The sequence below is a fragment of the Halichoerus grypus genome, chromosome 10 (assembly GCF_964656455.1).
Source record: "Halichoerus grypus chromosome 10, mHalGry1.hap1.1, whole genome shotgun sequence".
Lineage (NCBI taxonomy): Eukaryota > Metazoa > Chordata > Mammalia > Carnivora > Phocidae > Halichoerus > Halichoerus grypus.
The window spans coordinates 51,286,338-51,300,588 of NC_135721.1; the positions used below are offsets into that span (position 1 = coordinate 51,286,338).

Genomic DNA, 14,251 nt, shown 5'->3' on the forward strand with positions numbered 1-14,251 from the left:
ACTCCTCGCAAACTTGGTTTATGCGCATTATCTCCAAAAGACAATGAACCCATTTCTGGGTTTTCACTAGGTCCTCCCTTACCTGTCCTGGCCCCTCAGTCCAACTGTCCTCTCTCGGCTTGTCATTTAGTACACATTGCTTTGTTCTCTTTTAAATATGTCTTTTCTGTCCAAAGACACTGTGGGCAGAAATGGACCTTTGACTTTTTGCAATCTGAAGTATATTTAAGTTTACTACGTTGTAAGCACTGTTCTGCTTTACAAACATGCTCATTTTTCCCCCAAGCCCAAGAGATGTGTACTTTTAACACCTTCATGTTATACAGAGGTTAAATAATTTGCCCAAGGCCACAAGAGGCCGAACTCAATTTGAACTCAGGTTAAACTCCAGAAATTGGGTTCCCTTCAGTGACTGCCTGCCTGACTCCACAGTGGGTGTGAAGTGCATGGTAGACCCGTCTTACCTCCAGGGACTCTTGGAACCAGGTTTGTACCTCAGAAAAAAGCAGATATCCTGTAGAGAATAAGCCTCAACAGATATTTATTGTGTGTAATACTCCCCTCCCACAGGAATTTCTCTTTGCTGTTAGTGATCTCCCACAGTGCCTGGGGTTTGAACTAAGCACTTTGGCACCTAATTGCCCATTGTCTTGTATTGCCATTTTCTAGTGCCTTTGCCTAATCATAGAGATTTTTTTTTTCTCTCATAAAGTCCAGTCTAGTCCCACGGCTGGTGTGGACATGAGGTTATTAGGCCTTCACAGCAAGATCTTCCTAATCCATTGGTGAAGATAATCAGTGGCACTTAAATCTAAGAACCTTTTGGGGTTTTGTTAAAAATGCAGTCTTCCGATTAGATTTGGGGGTGGGTCCCAGGAATCTGCATTTTTAACACATTCTTAGGCTACAGTCAATGGATCTAGCTGCATTCCTGCCTGTGAGGGCTGCCCCATTTACGCAGGATTATTTCCTGGTATAATGACTTCTCTAACATTGCACACAGCTGAAGAATTAGAAGCCGGGCCTCTTTTGTTTCTGGATTCACCACTTGGTAGGTGTAAGAACATCCCCTGACAGGCTGCTTGCCACAGGTGCATGCTCGCCACGTGTACCCCACTGGTACCATCCCCCATTCAGTTCTGGGGCCCAAGACCCCTCCAACCCAATCACCACCCCTGCCCTCTTCCAACTCCTCAAACACACCCTTGACCCGTTCCCTTCCCCCCACCTCAGCCCCTCCCTTCAGCCCCAGCCCAGCCCTTTTCCCTCCCCCATCTCTCCTTTGGGCCCCCCCAGGCTCCTCCCACCTTAGAACATTTTTTTTGTTTGTTCCTGGCCAAGTTTCCCCCGTGAGATTGGGTTGGGGGGTGGGGCTGGCTGGACGGGAGGACACACTGCCATTCATTGCAGTTCCTACCGAATGGGCTACTTTTTCCATCTCAGAAAACCCTTGTTTTCTACCAGAGAAATGGGCAGAGGCCTCTCTCTGGAACTTGGAGGGATGTCACTCTCCGGGAAAGCCCCTCCGTCTGCAAATATCCCAAAGCAGGCCGAGCCTGCTGTGTTCCTTTGTTGGAGCAGAATGGGAATGGAATCTTACCAATAGGTGAAAAGGGCTAGAGAGAACACCAAGGATGGGCCCACCCTTCTCCCTACAAAGGCCTAACGCTAAAAGGGAAGAGAAAAAAAACCACCAACAAAGAGTTTAAGATAGTAGTTCCCAGCTTTTTCAAATATGAAGCATTTTTTAACCAATCCATTTTTTAATTTTTAAATTCTTGACATTACAGAACTAAACTGAAATTTATTAACATTCCACTCTTACATTTCTTATCGACAAACAGAAATAAAATTCATGAGCCAAAAACCCAAAACAACTAAAAACAGGGAAAAGCTTATAAAACTAAATATGGATCCCAGCATTAACAGCTGAACAGAGAATGTGATTTTTAAATTCTTAGCGGATGATAAAGTTGTGTAGAAACTGAACACTTACAAATTATTTAAAACCTGGAATCACTGACCAGAAATTACACAGTTGGATCATGGGAAAACAGCAGAAAGGGGTTATAAGTGAAACCTACACTGTTCTAGCTGCACCCCATGCCCTTCTCGGAGGAAAGCCTGGCATTGATTAGATATTGGGCCAGACTAATACTGGCAGCAGAACCAGTGATAGTAACCTGCCTACCAGAGGAGCCTTCCACTGGATTGGCAATTTTGATCTGGGCCCCGGACATCTGGCGGATCTCATTAATGTTGGCGCCTTGGCGCCCGATTATGCAGCCAATTAAGTTATTTGGAATGGTGAGTTCATGGGTGGTTTGAGTAGATGCATCCAAACTTGCCCAATAGCCTTTCACCTCTGGAGAGCTGGAGTCAATTCCGGCGAATCCGGTCCCGCCGTGCATCATGGCAAAGTGAGACTGTTGTCTTGCCACCTGGTTCAGCTTGGCCAGATCGAGCGGAGAAATGGTGTGTTGTCCTTGAATCGAGTAGGCATCTAGAGGTGGTCCCTCCAGGTCATGAGTGGCATGGGGGTAGCCCGCAGCGTCGCTGCACCGATCTTGGCCGCCCGCGCAGATGACTGGAGAGCTGGCCGGCATGGGCTGGTACGGAATGGTCATGACTCTCCCTTGCGGAGACTGGGAGAGCGTCTCCAGCATGACCAGGCAGATCTGCTTGACACACTCGGTGACAGACTGCGGCACGCCAGCAATGGTGATGGCCCGCTCGGTGGAGTTGGGCAGCATATCCCCCGCCACCTGGACTTGGGCCCCCGTACTCTCGCGGATCTCTTTGATCTTACACCCGCCTTTCCCAATCAGGGAGCCGCACTGGGTGGCCGGCACCACCAGCCTCAGGGTGACCGGGGGCCTGCTGGCCGCCGTGCTGTTGGTCATGGAGCTGTTGATATCTTCTTCCAGCTTATCGATGATCATAGCGAAGGCCTTAAAGATGGCATTGGTAGGGCCGGTCAGAGTGATGATTCTCTCCGGGCAATTCCCCTCCGAGATGTTGATCCGCGCGCCACTCTCCTCGCGGATCCTCTTAACCGACTCCCCTTTCTTCCCAATGATGCTTCCTACTTCCTTTCCGTGCATAAGCAGCCGAATGGTGAGAGTCACATTTAGTCCACTTTCAGTCACACCGGCATCCATGGCGAGCGGCGGGCGGCGTTCGGGGGAGTTGGGCTCGTTACGTGGTCAAGTCTTTGGTGGCTGGCGGGGGGAGGGGAGGTGTAGGCCCAAAACTGCCGGCGCGAGGCGAGCGAGGGCCGCGGGAGCGAGCGGGCGCGGGCGGGAGGCCGCGGCGTCGTCGCAGGGGCGGGCGGCGGCGGCGGAGGGGGCGAGCGGGGCCGGGAGCGGCGGGCGGGCGGGTGGGCGAGGGCGCGGCGGTGGCGACTCCGGCGGCAGCCTCGGCGGTCTGGGCGGGGCGGGAAGCCCGCTTTCAACCCCGCGTACCCTCTGACCCCGGAAGTGCTTGCCGCGCAGGACCCCTTGAAAAAAAATGAGGACCCGTCTTTTTTAGGTCACAAGATTGCGCCAACCTCCACATGGTAGTTTTTAAAAACTCTTTTAACAGCCTAGCATTGAAAATAAAGCACCGATGGGCAGACGCTGTGAGCCCGGCAAGGTTTTAAAACCAACATGCATTTTATTAGCTCTAGCGGCACTGGCAAATGTTTGGAAATGTTAGTGTTGTGAATGGTGGATGACACATTATTTTCCCGCCTTACAAAAGGGGTTTGGAAGCGGAGCGACACGGGCAGCCCCGACAGTAACTGCAGGCGGCAGCTGGGACGCCGCGGGTTTAAAACGTGCGCGTGAGGCGGCTAGAGCGCGTGCGCAAGGGTGTGGGGAGACGGGAGGGGCAGCCGCGGTCTTCCGGGGGGGAGGGGCGGCGAGGCGAGGCTTGTGGGGTGGGTGCGCGCGCGCGCGAGTGCGCGCGAGCAGGCACGTGGGGCCCCTTCGTCCCCGGTGCCCGGGCGCCCCACGCCAGCCCCCACCCCTGCCCCGGTCCCCCAGCGGCGGCTGGTGAGGAGAAAGACCGAAACCCACCCCTACCGCCCCCCGAGTTGCGGCTCTGCTGCTGATTTCTGGGAAGTGCTGGAAACATGGCCGTAGAAAAAGAATGGCGTCCATTTACATAATGCTTTGTTTGCATTTTGCAAGTTTCTTTCGGTTGAACCTGCAGAAACCCCACCTCCTAGTGTCGTTTTAGTCGTGGCAGTCTTGTCAGACATTTAAGACAATGGTGTGCCGAGTAGTGCTGTGGGGGGGGGTTCTTCCGATTTTCCCCACGCCGTTTAAGCTCCCGCTTCTGCCTTTTCCCCCGTTTCCCCCCTTGGTGCAGACGCCGCGCCCCGCTCTCTTCGGGGGCGGCCCCTCTCGGGCCCCGCCATCTTGGAAGGCCTTTCTTGCCGGTTCGCCACCGCACGTTCCTCTCACTAAAGAAAGGTCGCTTGCGTGCCTCGTGTACGTTTATTTCTATCCCTTTCTCTTTCCTTCGGCTAAGCCAGACAGTAAAGGCACACAGACAGATGTGTGCGCAACGTGCTTCAGGATCCCTCAGGGAAAGCGGCTAACGTGGCGGTCCCTCCGCCCCCCTTTCTTCCCCACGGGGTGGCCGCCATGTTTCCAGAACACAAAATGGCGACACGTGGCCTGGATTCTTCGCTAACGAGAAATTGGGGTCGACCAGAAAGCTCCAGAATGCCCCCACTCCCCATCCCGTGCGTCTTGGCTGGAGCCTCCCCCCCGCAGCGATTGCTCTGACCACCCTGGTCCAAACCTTGGCTGCTGAATTTTTATGCGTTTCCCCCCATTAATTTAAAATGGAAATGTTTATAACTGTAAAATGTAGGCATAATACTGAGTTGTTAGTTTTAAATTTAATAATGAGTAATGGGGGGCAGTACCAGTGGATAATTTGGGCCCCCAGTACCGAAGCATTTAGGAATAGCTGCTTTAAGAAATGAAATGGGAAATTACTGATTGGCTAGACTTTTAGCACAGGTCTGTGCTGGAGAGACCAAGAAATGGTCTTATAAAAAAACTTAAAGAAAAAAAAAGTTTCCATGAAGCAGGTCGGATACCAGTGACCTTTTTCGGAGGCCAGCTGGCTGGTGAACCTCAGTTTACCCACAACTGGTGTTAACTTTTAGTGTGGAGGGACAGAGACAGATGTTATTGTGCATTTACCATACATATACAAAAATTGTATACATTGGGTGTTTCTTCCCAAGACTGCCTATTTTACTGCATACTATCTTTAATTTTTACAATGATCTTCTGAGGTAGGTGTTACCTCTCTCTCTCTTTTTTTAACAGACGAATTCACTTAGGCCCAGAGAGATGAAGTGACTAATTCAAGGTCACACTATGGAGGATGGAATCCAGACCTTCTGATTTCCTTATTGGTGAGCACATTTTCAAATTTTTCTGTAAATCATGGTTTTAGAATTCAAGTGCTATTCGAATGTTTAGGTGAGCTTGTCATTTAAAGGAACCCCTCAGGTAAACTTTTGGTGCATAATCACCCCCAGTTTGTATCTGTTTGGGGATTCCCAGATTTTCCTGGCGTGAGCTATACCTGTAAGAGGGTCAAATGCTATTTTTTTTTTTTTTAAATGAGGTGTTTGGGTGACAATAGGGAGGAGGAAATGATTCAGCCCTACCCAAAAGCTGAAGTATCTGTCAATCCAGCCTTGTCTGCAGCACATTTAAACCTACCTGGCTCTGTGGGAGCAAGCAGTTTCTCTGTGTGACTCACTTGCTTCCTTCAGCTACCCGTGGGCATGACTTCCGGCTTCCTCACCCTAATGTCCTAACCAAGTAAAAATAAATAATTTTACTTTGGTGCCAAGCCTTCATTTCTCTGCAAATATTGACAGAGCATGACAGCGTTAGGTAAATTGTAGTCTGTGAACTCTTCAGTTTAATGTAACAAATAACTTGTAGGCCAAACAAGGAATATGTGCCTGAATAGGGCTCTGTATGTGTGGGTGTTAGAGATGGAGAGAAGGGCTTTTTGCTTCTTTTCACTTACATTAATGTCCTATATCATAGTTTCTGAAGTGCTTTTGCATTACCTTATATAATTCTACAAATAACTTCGGCAGGTGGGTACATAAAAGCAACAATGACAGAAATACTAAGTGCTTACTGTGCCAGGCACTGTGTGAAGCTTTATTCTGTATGATAATTCAGTGGCTCTCATATTTTTTTATTTTGCGGATTTAAGTAATCTCTACACCCAACGTGGGGCTCAAACTCACAACCCTAAGATCAAGATTGCATACTCCACCGACTGAGCCAGCCAGGTGCCCCAACCGTTTTAAAAGCAAACCACCATAAGAGGTAAATTTTACAAAATAACTCATATATGCACACGTATATAAAACAAACAAAATCTTTGCAAAACAACACTTATTCTTACTATATGCAGTGTACTCTGGTAGTTTCTTTTATGTGAAATAAAAAGGCGCATCAAAATTAAAATGATGAGAAACCCATTATTAGGTTGTGACCAGAATGATTAATGTACACATTTAGTCTTCACAAAACCTCCTGAGATGGGGGTGATGTTAATTTCCATTTTGCAGAGATACAGAGGGGTGAAGGATTTTGTCTAAGGCACAGTTATTAAATAGTAAAATAGGGATTTGAATCTAGGCAATCTGAATCCAGAGGCTGTATATTTACCATTATGCAAGATGTGGTCTCTGCAGAGGGCCTTGTCTTATAGGGGAGACAAAATTGTTTAGGGAATTAAAATTAGTAAATGTTAAAAACTGAGGAGACAAAAAGAGAAATTATATATAATTAGGAATTATATTCCTGATTCAAACTATTCTGGTCCTCTAAATCTGCCACATACTTATTTTCCCTAAAGAAAATTGTATACATTGGGTGTTTCTTCCCAAGACTGCCTATTTTAAACCTTTTTTGCCTGAAAATTTCCCCCCACCCCCCAATAAAGACTTCCCCTTCCCAGCTCTCAGCCTCTCTGTTTCCCCCAGAGTCCTACAAGCTCTCTCTGCTCCCATAGGCCACATTTAGCTGTTGGTTAAATTGTAATGTGTCTTGGTGGTGATAGTGTGTTGTACAGGCTACAGGTGCTGTGGGTGACCTGGTAGAGGGCACTGGACTTGGGAATCTGTGGCTCTGGCCCCCAGCTCCAGCTCTCCCACTGTCTAGCTTTGAGAAGTTTACAACCCAGTTCAACACTGGGCTTTGGTTTTCCCATCTGTAAAACAAGAGATTAAATGATGTCTTCTAATTCTATCTAAATTTTATCTAGGGAGAGATGATATTTGATGATCTTGGTTCTTTATCTCTGGAGGGGGGGAGGATTATGTAAACATTTTACTCACTTATGGTAAATTCTCCACTCCCTTCCCCAGACCTGCAGTATCTTGTGGATATATGAGTGAATTCCACACCACCCATTTTACAGATGAAGCCACTGAGATATGGAACAATTGACTAAACAGTCACTGCCCCACCCCTGGAGCCTCCTGCATGACTCTTCTCCCATTTGAATGACTGCAGGTTAGTTAAGGAGTTTAATGAGGTTGTGAAGGTGAGTCAGGCCTAGACTTTGGAATTGAACCACAGGATTTATATTCCATTCAGAGGAAGGAGTTTTGCTCCCTTTTACTTCACATTGGCACGTTATGTGAAATATTTTGAAGTGATTTCACATTACTTAATCATCACAGACAACTTTGCCAGGAAAGTATTATTATGCCTATTTTATAGAAGAGCCATCTATGGATCAGAAGAGTGAAGTGACTTGCCCAAGGTGACACAGCTTGTCAGAACCTGAGCTGGGTCTCTCTCTCTTTTTTTTTTTTTTTTTTTTTTTGAGCTGGGTCTCTTGACTATTAGTTGTGTCTTGTTCTCTTCTTGGCTTCTGATGCTTTGACACATGGAATAATTTTATCTTTAACTCAAAAAGCTTTCAATCCAGTCTTCATTCTTCTGTCCCAGAGCAACCAGTCTACTTATGTTAGGTTCCTGATACTTTTGGTTTAAGAAAACCTCTTTCCTCTTTTTTTCTCTAATGTTGACATTTATGGGTTTGGGAAGTGGTGGGAATTATTCCTCTGGAAACTCGAGGTAGGGACCACATTTCCCCCCCTAATCTACCTGGTCCAGCAAGAATACTACAGCTTTTTAAATTTGCCCTACCAACATGCAGCATTTTTTCAAAAAAACCGCATGATTTCTTTTTTTTTTACTCCTTCAGAATTAGCTTCTCATTTTTCTTTTATTTGAAATTATAGTAAATTGAGAGGGCCTTGACCCTATCACTTTCTGGGATACTACAGAGTATAGCCTAAGAAATATATATATGTATGTATTTGTAACGATAGTTACCACTTTATTTATTTAAAAGATTTTATTTATTTGAGAGAGATAAAGTGGGAGAACACAGAGGGAGAGTGAGAGGGAGAACTGGACTCCCCACTGAGCAAAGAGCCCGATGTGGGGCTCGATCCCAGGAGCCTGAGATCATGACCTGAGCCGAAGGCAGATTGATCGATCCTTTTCCTCCCTTTCTTCCTTCCTTCCTTCCTTCCTTCCTTCCTTCCTTTCTTCCTTCCTTCCTTCCTTTTCTTAAAATCTTATTTATTTATTTTTCAGTGGGAGAGAGGGCACAAGCAGGGAGAGTGGGAGAGGGAGAAGCAGGCTCTCCGCTGAGCAGGGAGCCCGATGTAGGGCTCCATCCCAGGACCCTGGGATCATGACCTGAGCTGAAGGCAGACACTTAACCGACTGAGCAATCCAGGAGCCCTACTACCTTTTTTTTTTTTTTTTTTTTTAAGATTTATTTATTTATTTGAGAGCGAGAAAGTGCACCCATGCACAAGAGGTGGAGGGGGAGAGGGAGAGAGAGTCTTTAGCAAACTCCACACTGAGTGCAGAGTGCAACTCGGGGCTCGATCTCATGACCCTGAGATCATGACCTGAGCCAAAATCAAGAGTCAGATGCTTAGATGCTACCCTGGTGCCCCTCGCCTAAGAAATATTTCTTACCCATTTTGTGGATAGTAACAAGAGTAATAATACTAATCTCATATACTGATGATCTTGTGCTGCTGTTATGGGGTTATTCCTGGGTTTCCTCAGAAACATAAGAAATATATTTGTGTGCTTTACAGAAGTGCCCAGGAGATACAGCAGCATTCTTGTCCTTAAGTTCACCTAGTTGGTGAAAGTAATGCCTATGGATTCCCAGGGCGACTCTGACTGAAATAAAGCATGGAGAAGGGAGTGCAGAGAAAAGTTAAAGGGAAAACGAGAATAGAGTGCAAATGCAAAGTACAGAAAATAAGGAAAAAAGGTAAGAAAAGGAAAGAGAAAAGACCAGGGCGGAGGGAAGAGGAGAACACAGGATCAGTGGAAGAGATGTGAAGAAAACAGTTCCGAGGTCCGTTTGCCCCTTGTGTGGTGTGGGAAGCATAGGCTGCTGTCTTGCACCAAGAAAGAGCAGCTGATATGAGAACTTCTGAGCACCACATCTCTTTTTTATCGTCTCTTTGCAATGTCAGGTTGGGAAAATTTCTTTGTTTTTGCTATCAGCTGGGGATGTAATTAAGATGCCAGTAATTTTAATATGAGCCTCAGTTCAATTGGTTCATCAAGGAAAATGTGCTACAAAGATCACACAAAGTATTCCAGGTCAAATTTATCTTATTCATTCAGTCAGCAAATACTTTTTCCTTTTCTTAATTTTTTTTTTTTTTAAAATTAACTCAACTCCCAGCGTGGGGCTTGAACTCAGGACTCTGAGATCAAGTCTCATGCTCTACCGACCTAGCCAGCCAGGCACCCCAGTCAGCAAATACTTACAGATTGCTTGATATGTCCCAAACACTAAGGATATAAACATGAATGAGATCCTGTCCTTGCCCTCAAGATGTTTATGATCTGGAGAGGGGTACTGACAAGTAAACAGATTCGCAGTACAGTAAGTTAATGTATTAGGATATGAGTAAGCAGAGGATGCTATGGGCTTAGAAGAGGGTCCTTGATTCAGCCTTGGAGGGGATCCAGAAAGGCTACCTAGAGAAGTTGGCATTCAGGCTGAGTCCCAAGTTGGCAAATTGCAAGGTGAAGGGCAGGAAAGGATAACTCTGAGAAGGGAAACAAGCCTGAAGACCGAGAGTGCACAATCCATTCAGAAGTTGAAGGCGTTTCAGAAAGGATGTTTGCATGATCCAGTTTTTGGTGATTATTGTTCTACTGCTTCAGAAGTGTACATTATGAAGACTTGATTATGCTTACTAGAGCACAGAAAATTCATCTTATTTTGTAGCAGTGATTCTCTTAAGATGAAGACATCAGAAATTGTACTTCTGGTCTAGAGATTCTAAGAAAATGTACATAAAGCAGTTTTTGAATTAGCAAATGATTGTTAACCCTCTGTGAGTAAAGGAAAGAAGGTATAGGGCATAGCATATCCCTTTCTTATCCAAGTTTTGGATTTGATTGTGTTCTGCTTTGTTTTCAAGGGGTGTGTGTGTGTGTGGAAATTTAGGGTCTTTGTTTAGCTGGTTAGGATGTTTGAGTTAGGGAGGAGGGAAAGGAGTTCAAGAATAATTGCTACTTTATGGCAGAACAAAAGAAATACATTTAAATAGCTCATTTCTCTGATCCCACCTACTGAGCACAAGCAAGACTTAGTTGGGAACCTTGTTGCAGAGACACAATTAATTCAACCAGACAAAGCATTTGTTCAGCATTATTTGCTGTGTGAAATCTTTTGTGTCCGGATTAAGCACATTGATTTTTGTTTTTTGTTTTTTGAGACATGGTTATAGTTGCATTAAATGAAAACCATATGTGTATTCATTAGACAATACTGGGATTTTACCTGAATTAAAAGAAAAAAAGTACTATGTGGAGTAGGGAAGAAGGTGCTCATTTCTCAGTCATCTTGACCTCTCTGTAGCACCTGACACTCCCTCCTTGCACATTAGTTTCATTTGGCTTCCAGGATGCCACTCCCTTGGTTTTCCCCCTGCCTCACTGGCCCGTCCTTCTCAACCTCATCCCCCTTTTTTGGCTTCTCATCTCCAGCCCCCTTTTGAATCCTCCTTATCTTCTTAGTCTCTAATGATGGAGTACTCAGATCAGTCTATGCATCCCTTCTCTGTTTACACTCATTCCCTAGGTGCTCTCTTTCAAGACTTTAAATACCATTTGTACCCTGACAATTCTCAAGTGTATATCATCAGCTTGGATGTCTTCCCCTGAACTCAAGACTCTCATATCTAACAGCCTTCAGGATATCATCTCCACTTGGTTATTTAATAGCTTCTTGAGCTTAACATATTCAGCAAATACTTCTCTCAAATATGTACCTCTGGGGGCTCCTGGTTGGCTCAGGCGTTTGAGCATCTGGCTCTTGGTTTCAGCTCAGGTCATGATCCCATGGGTTGTGAGATCTAGCCCCGAATCAGGCTCCGTGCTCAGTGGGGAGTCTGCTTGAGGATTCTCTCCAGCTCTCCCTCCCTCCACTCCTGCTCTCTCTCTTAAATAAATAAATAAATAAATCTTCAAATGTGTACCTCTGCCAATTCCTCCCCATTTTAGTTTCAGTTGTATTGAATCTATGGAGGACTCTCCTTTGGTTCTGTTCTTTTTATTTTCTTTTTTTTAAGATTTTATTTATTTATTTGACAGAGAGTGAGAGAGCACAAGCAGGGGGAACAGCAGAGGGAGAGGGAGAAGCAGGCTCCCCACTGAGCAGGGAGCCTGGTGCGGGGCTCAATCCCAGGACCCTGGGATCATGACCTGAGCCGAAGGCAGGCAAACGCTTACCCAACTGAAACACCCAGGCGCCCTGACTCTGCTCTTTTTCTTACTTTCCTCATCCAGTCCACTAGCAGGTCCTATAAGCTCTACCTTAAAAAAAACCCAGGATTTGAAGACTTCTTACCACCTCCCCTGCTACTTTTGGAATAGACTTCTAAAATCGTCTTCCCTCTGTCTAATCTGAACAGTGACCAGAGTAATCCTGTTAAGTGTATATCAAATCATGCCACTCCTCTGCTGAAAACTGTCCTCTGGGTCCCACCCATGTTAAAAATTAAAGTCCTTACAGTGGTCTAGGAGGCCACATAGGATTTTCAGCAGCACCCTCTCCAGGCTGCTCTGACCTCATCTTCTACCACTTTCCCCTTGTGCTCTGGACACATTGGTCTCCTTGCAGTTGCTCCAAAATGCCAAGCTTTGGACTTCTGTAGTTGTATTCTTTGTCTGGAACACTTCTTTCAGTTACCAGTATGGCCTCCTCCCTTAACCTCCTTCAGGTTTCTGCTCTGTCATCTAGTTGGTGAAGCATCCCTTGACCATCCTATTTAAAGTAAAAGCCATCTCCTGCCCTCTGCCTTCACTCTTCCCTTTCCCTACTTTGTTTTTCTCCACAGAACTTATTACTGTTTGATGTACTGTTCATTTATTATTCATATATTTATTGAGGGATGCCTACTATGGCCAGGCACTGTTCTAGAGACTCTCTCTACTATAGTTTGTTTATTATTAGTCCCCTGCCACTGGAATGTAAATTTCATGATAGCTAGGACTTTGTTTTGCTTGTTGCTGTATCACCATCTCCTAGAATAGTGCCTAGCACATGGGAGTTGAATGAATACGTTTTTCAAATTTTAAACAAAAATGTATTGAATGTATAGGGATCGTGTACCAGGTAATGAAGGAAGGATCTGTATGAGTAACATATTGTTTCTGCCTTCAAGTGACTCAGTCTAAAAAATGTTTATTTTGATCTGAATAGTGCTGTGCTCTCTAATAGGATAAAGTGTTACATCATTTTGGAATTGGGGAGGTAAGGACTGGTTTGCAAAGGTATGGATCTCTTCAGAGAGAAAGTCCTACTTTGTCAGGCTTATTGATAATTTGTACTGTTTCTGGGAGGGCAGGATTGCTGATAGCTCACTGCGTTACTGGCTTTTTGAGTTACAGTTTCTGTTTGGTCTTGTCTTACTAGAGCAGGAGTTTCTTTAAAATCCTGTTACCAGTCTTGGTTCATTTAGATATCTTCTAGGAACCCTCTATCATAGCCACTTCTTCTCAGCATAAGTGAAGGAGTTTACTATCTTTACCTTCCTCCATATCTGAAAATTCTTATCCAGAAACCCTGGTCACCCACGTACTAGCTATTTGGTCTTGAACCTCTCAGAACCTCAGTTTCTGCACTTGTCAAATGGAGATAATGATGAATGACATTTACCTTACTTCTTGTGAGGATTAAATGACTAAATAAAGACTGATTTTGAGAATGGGGGAGTGGAAAGGGGAAAGAGATAGAGGACAATTTCTTTTCTTTTTGGGGGGGCAGAGGGAGAAGGAGAGAGAGAATATCAAGCACCCAGCATGGAGCCCGACATGGGGCTTGATCTCACAACCCTGAGATCATGACCTGGGAGCCCAAATTCAAGAGTTGGACACTTAACCAAATGTCAGCCACCCAGGCGCCCCGAGGACAATTTTTTTTTCTTTAGTGAATAGTGTATATTTCTATTTTGAAAAAAAAAAATTTTAAAGATTTTATTTATTTATTTATTTATTTATTTTTTAACTTTTATCTGTTTATTTATTAGAGACAGCACAAGCAGGGGGAGCTGGAGGCAGAGGGAGAAGTAGGCTCCCTGCTGAGCAAGGAGTCCAGTGCGGGACTTATCCCAGGAGCCTGGGATCATGACCTGAGCCTAAGGCAGCCGCTTAACCGACTGAGCTACCCAAGCGTTCTAGAGTAGGAGATTTTTAGAAAATACTTCCTTGTCTTTCCACCCAGATACTTACTTCTGTATTATGAGGGCAGTGAAATACTAGAACCCCACCCCAGGCTGCCCAGTGAGCTGGTATGTAGGTATAGGCAAACAACCATTTCCTTTAAGTGAAGTTGGAACTCAGGAAGTAGTATTTGAAGAGTATCAAAGGGATTGATGATGATAATAGCAGCAATAATAGTAATGGCTAACTGATGAACCAGGTACTTTATGTAGATTGTTTTCTTTTAATACCATAGCAACCACATGAAGGCTGGTGCTATGAGAAATAGAGCAGTGCAGACTTCCTGCCCTGACTTCTCAGCTTTGTCAGTAATTAGCTGAATGGCCTTGAATTAGAAAACTGCCTCTTTTTCCTTATCTATAAAATGAGCATAATAATAGTACCTGCCTCATAAGGTTGTGATTAAATGATGTAAACCATGT

General features: G+C 45.1%; 2 protein-coding genes across 3 annotated transcripts in view; one reads left to right on the top strand and one right to left on the bottom strand.

Annotated features, from left to right (window-relative positions):
* Positions 1-1,743: 1,743 nt before the first annotated feature.
* On the bottom strand, positions 1,744-3,417 carry PCBP1 (poly(rC) binding protein 1). The gene has a single exon (XM_036088263.2). The coding sequence runs from the start codon at positions 3,159-3,161 to the stop codon at positions 2,091-2,093; it is 1,071 nt and encodes a 356-aa protein (XP_035944156.1). The 5' UTR covers positions 3,162-3,417; the 3' UTR covers positions 1,744-2,090.
* Positions 3,418-4,048: 631 nt separating this feature from the next.
* ASPRV1 (aspartic peptidase retroviral like 1) overlaps positions 4,049-14,251 on the top strand; it is a 109,250-nt gene continuing 99,047 nt past the window's right edge. For both annotated transcript variants that reach the window (XM_078056443.1, XM_078056442.1), the window contains exons 1-4: positions 4,049-4,478; positions 5,334-5,422; positions 6,247-6,362; positions 7,409-7,556. The gene's annotated coding sequence lies outside the window, so the exon portion shown is untranslated. The remainder of the gene's footprint in view (positions 4,479-5,333; positions 5,423-6,246; positions 6,363-7,408; positions 7,557-14,251) is intronic.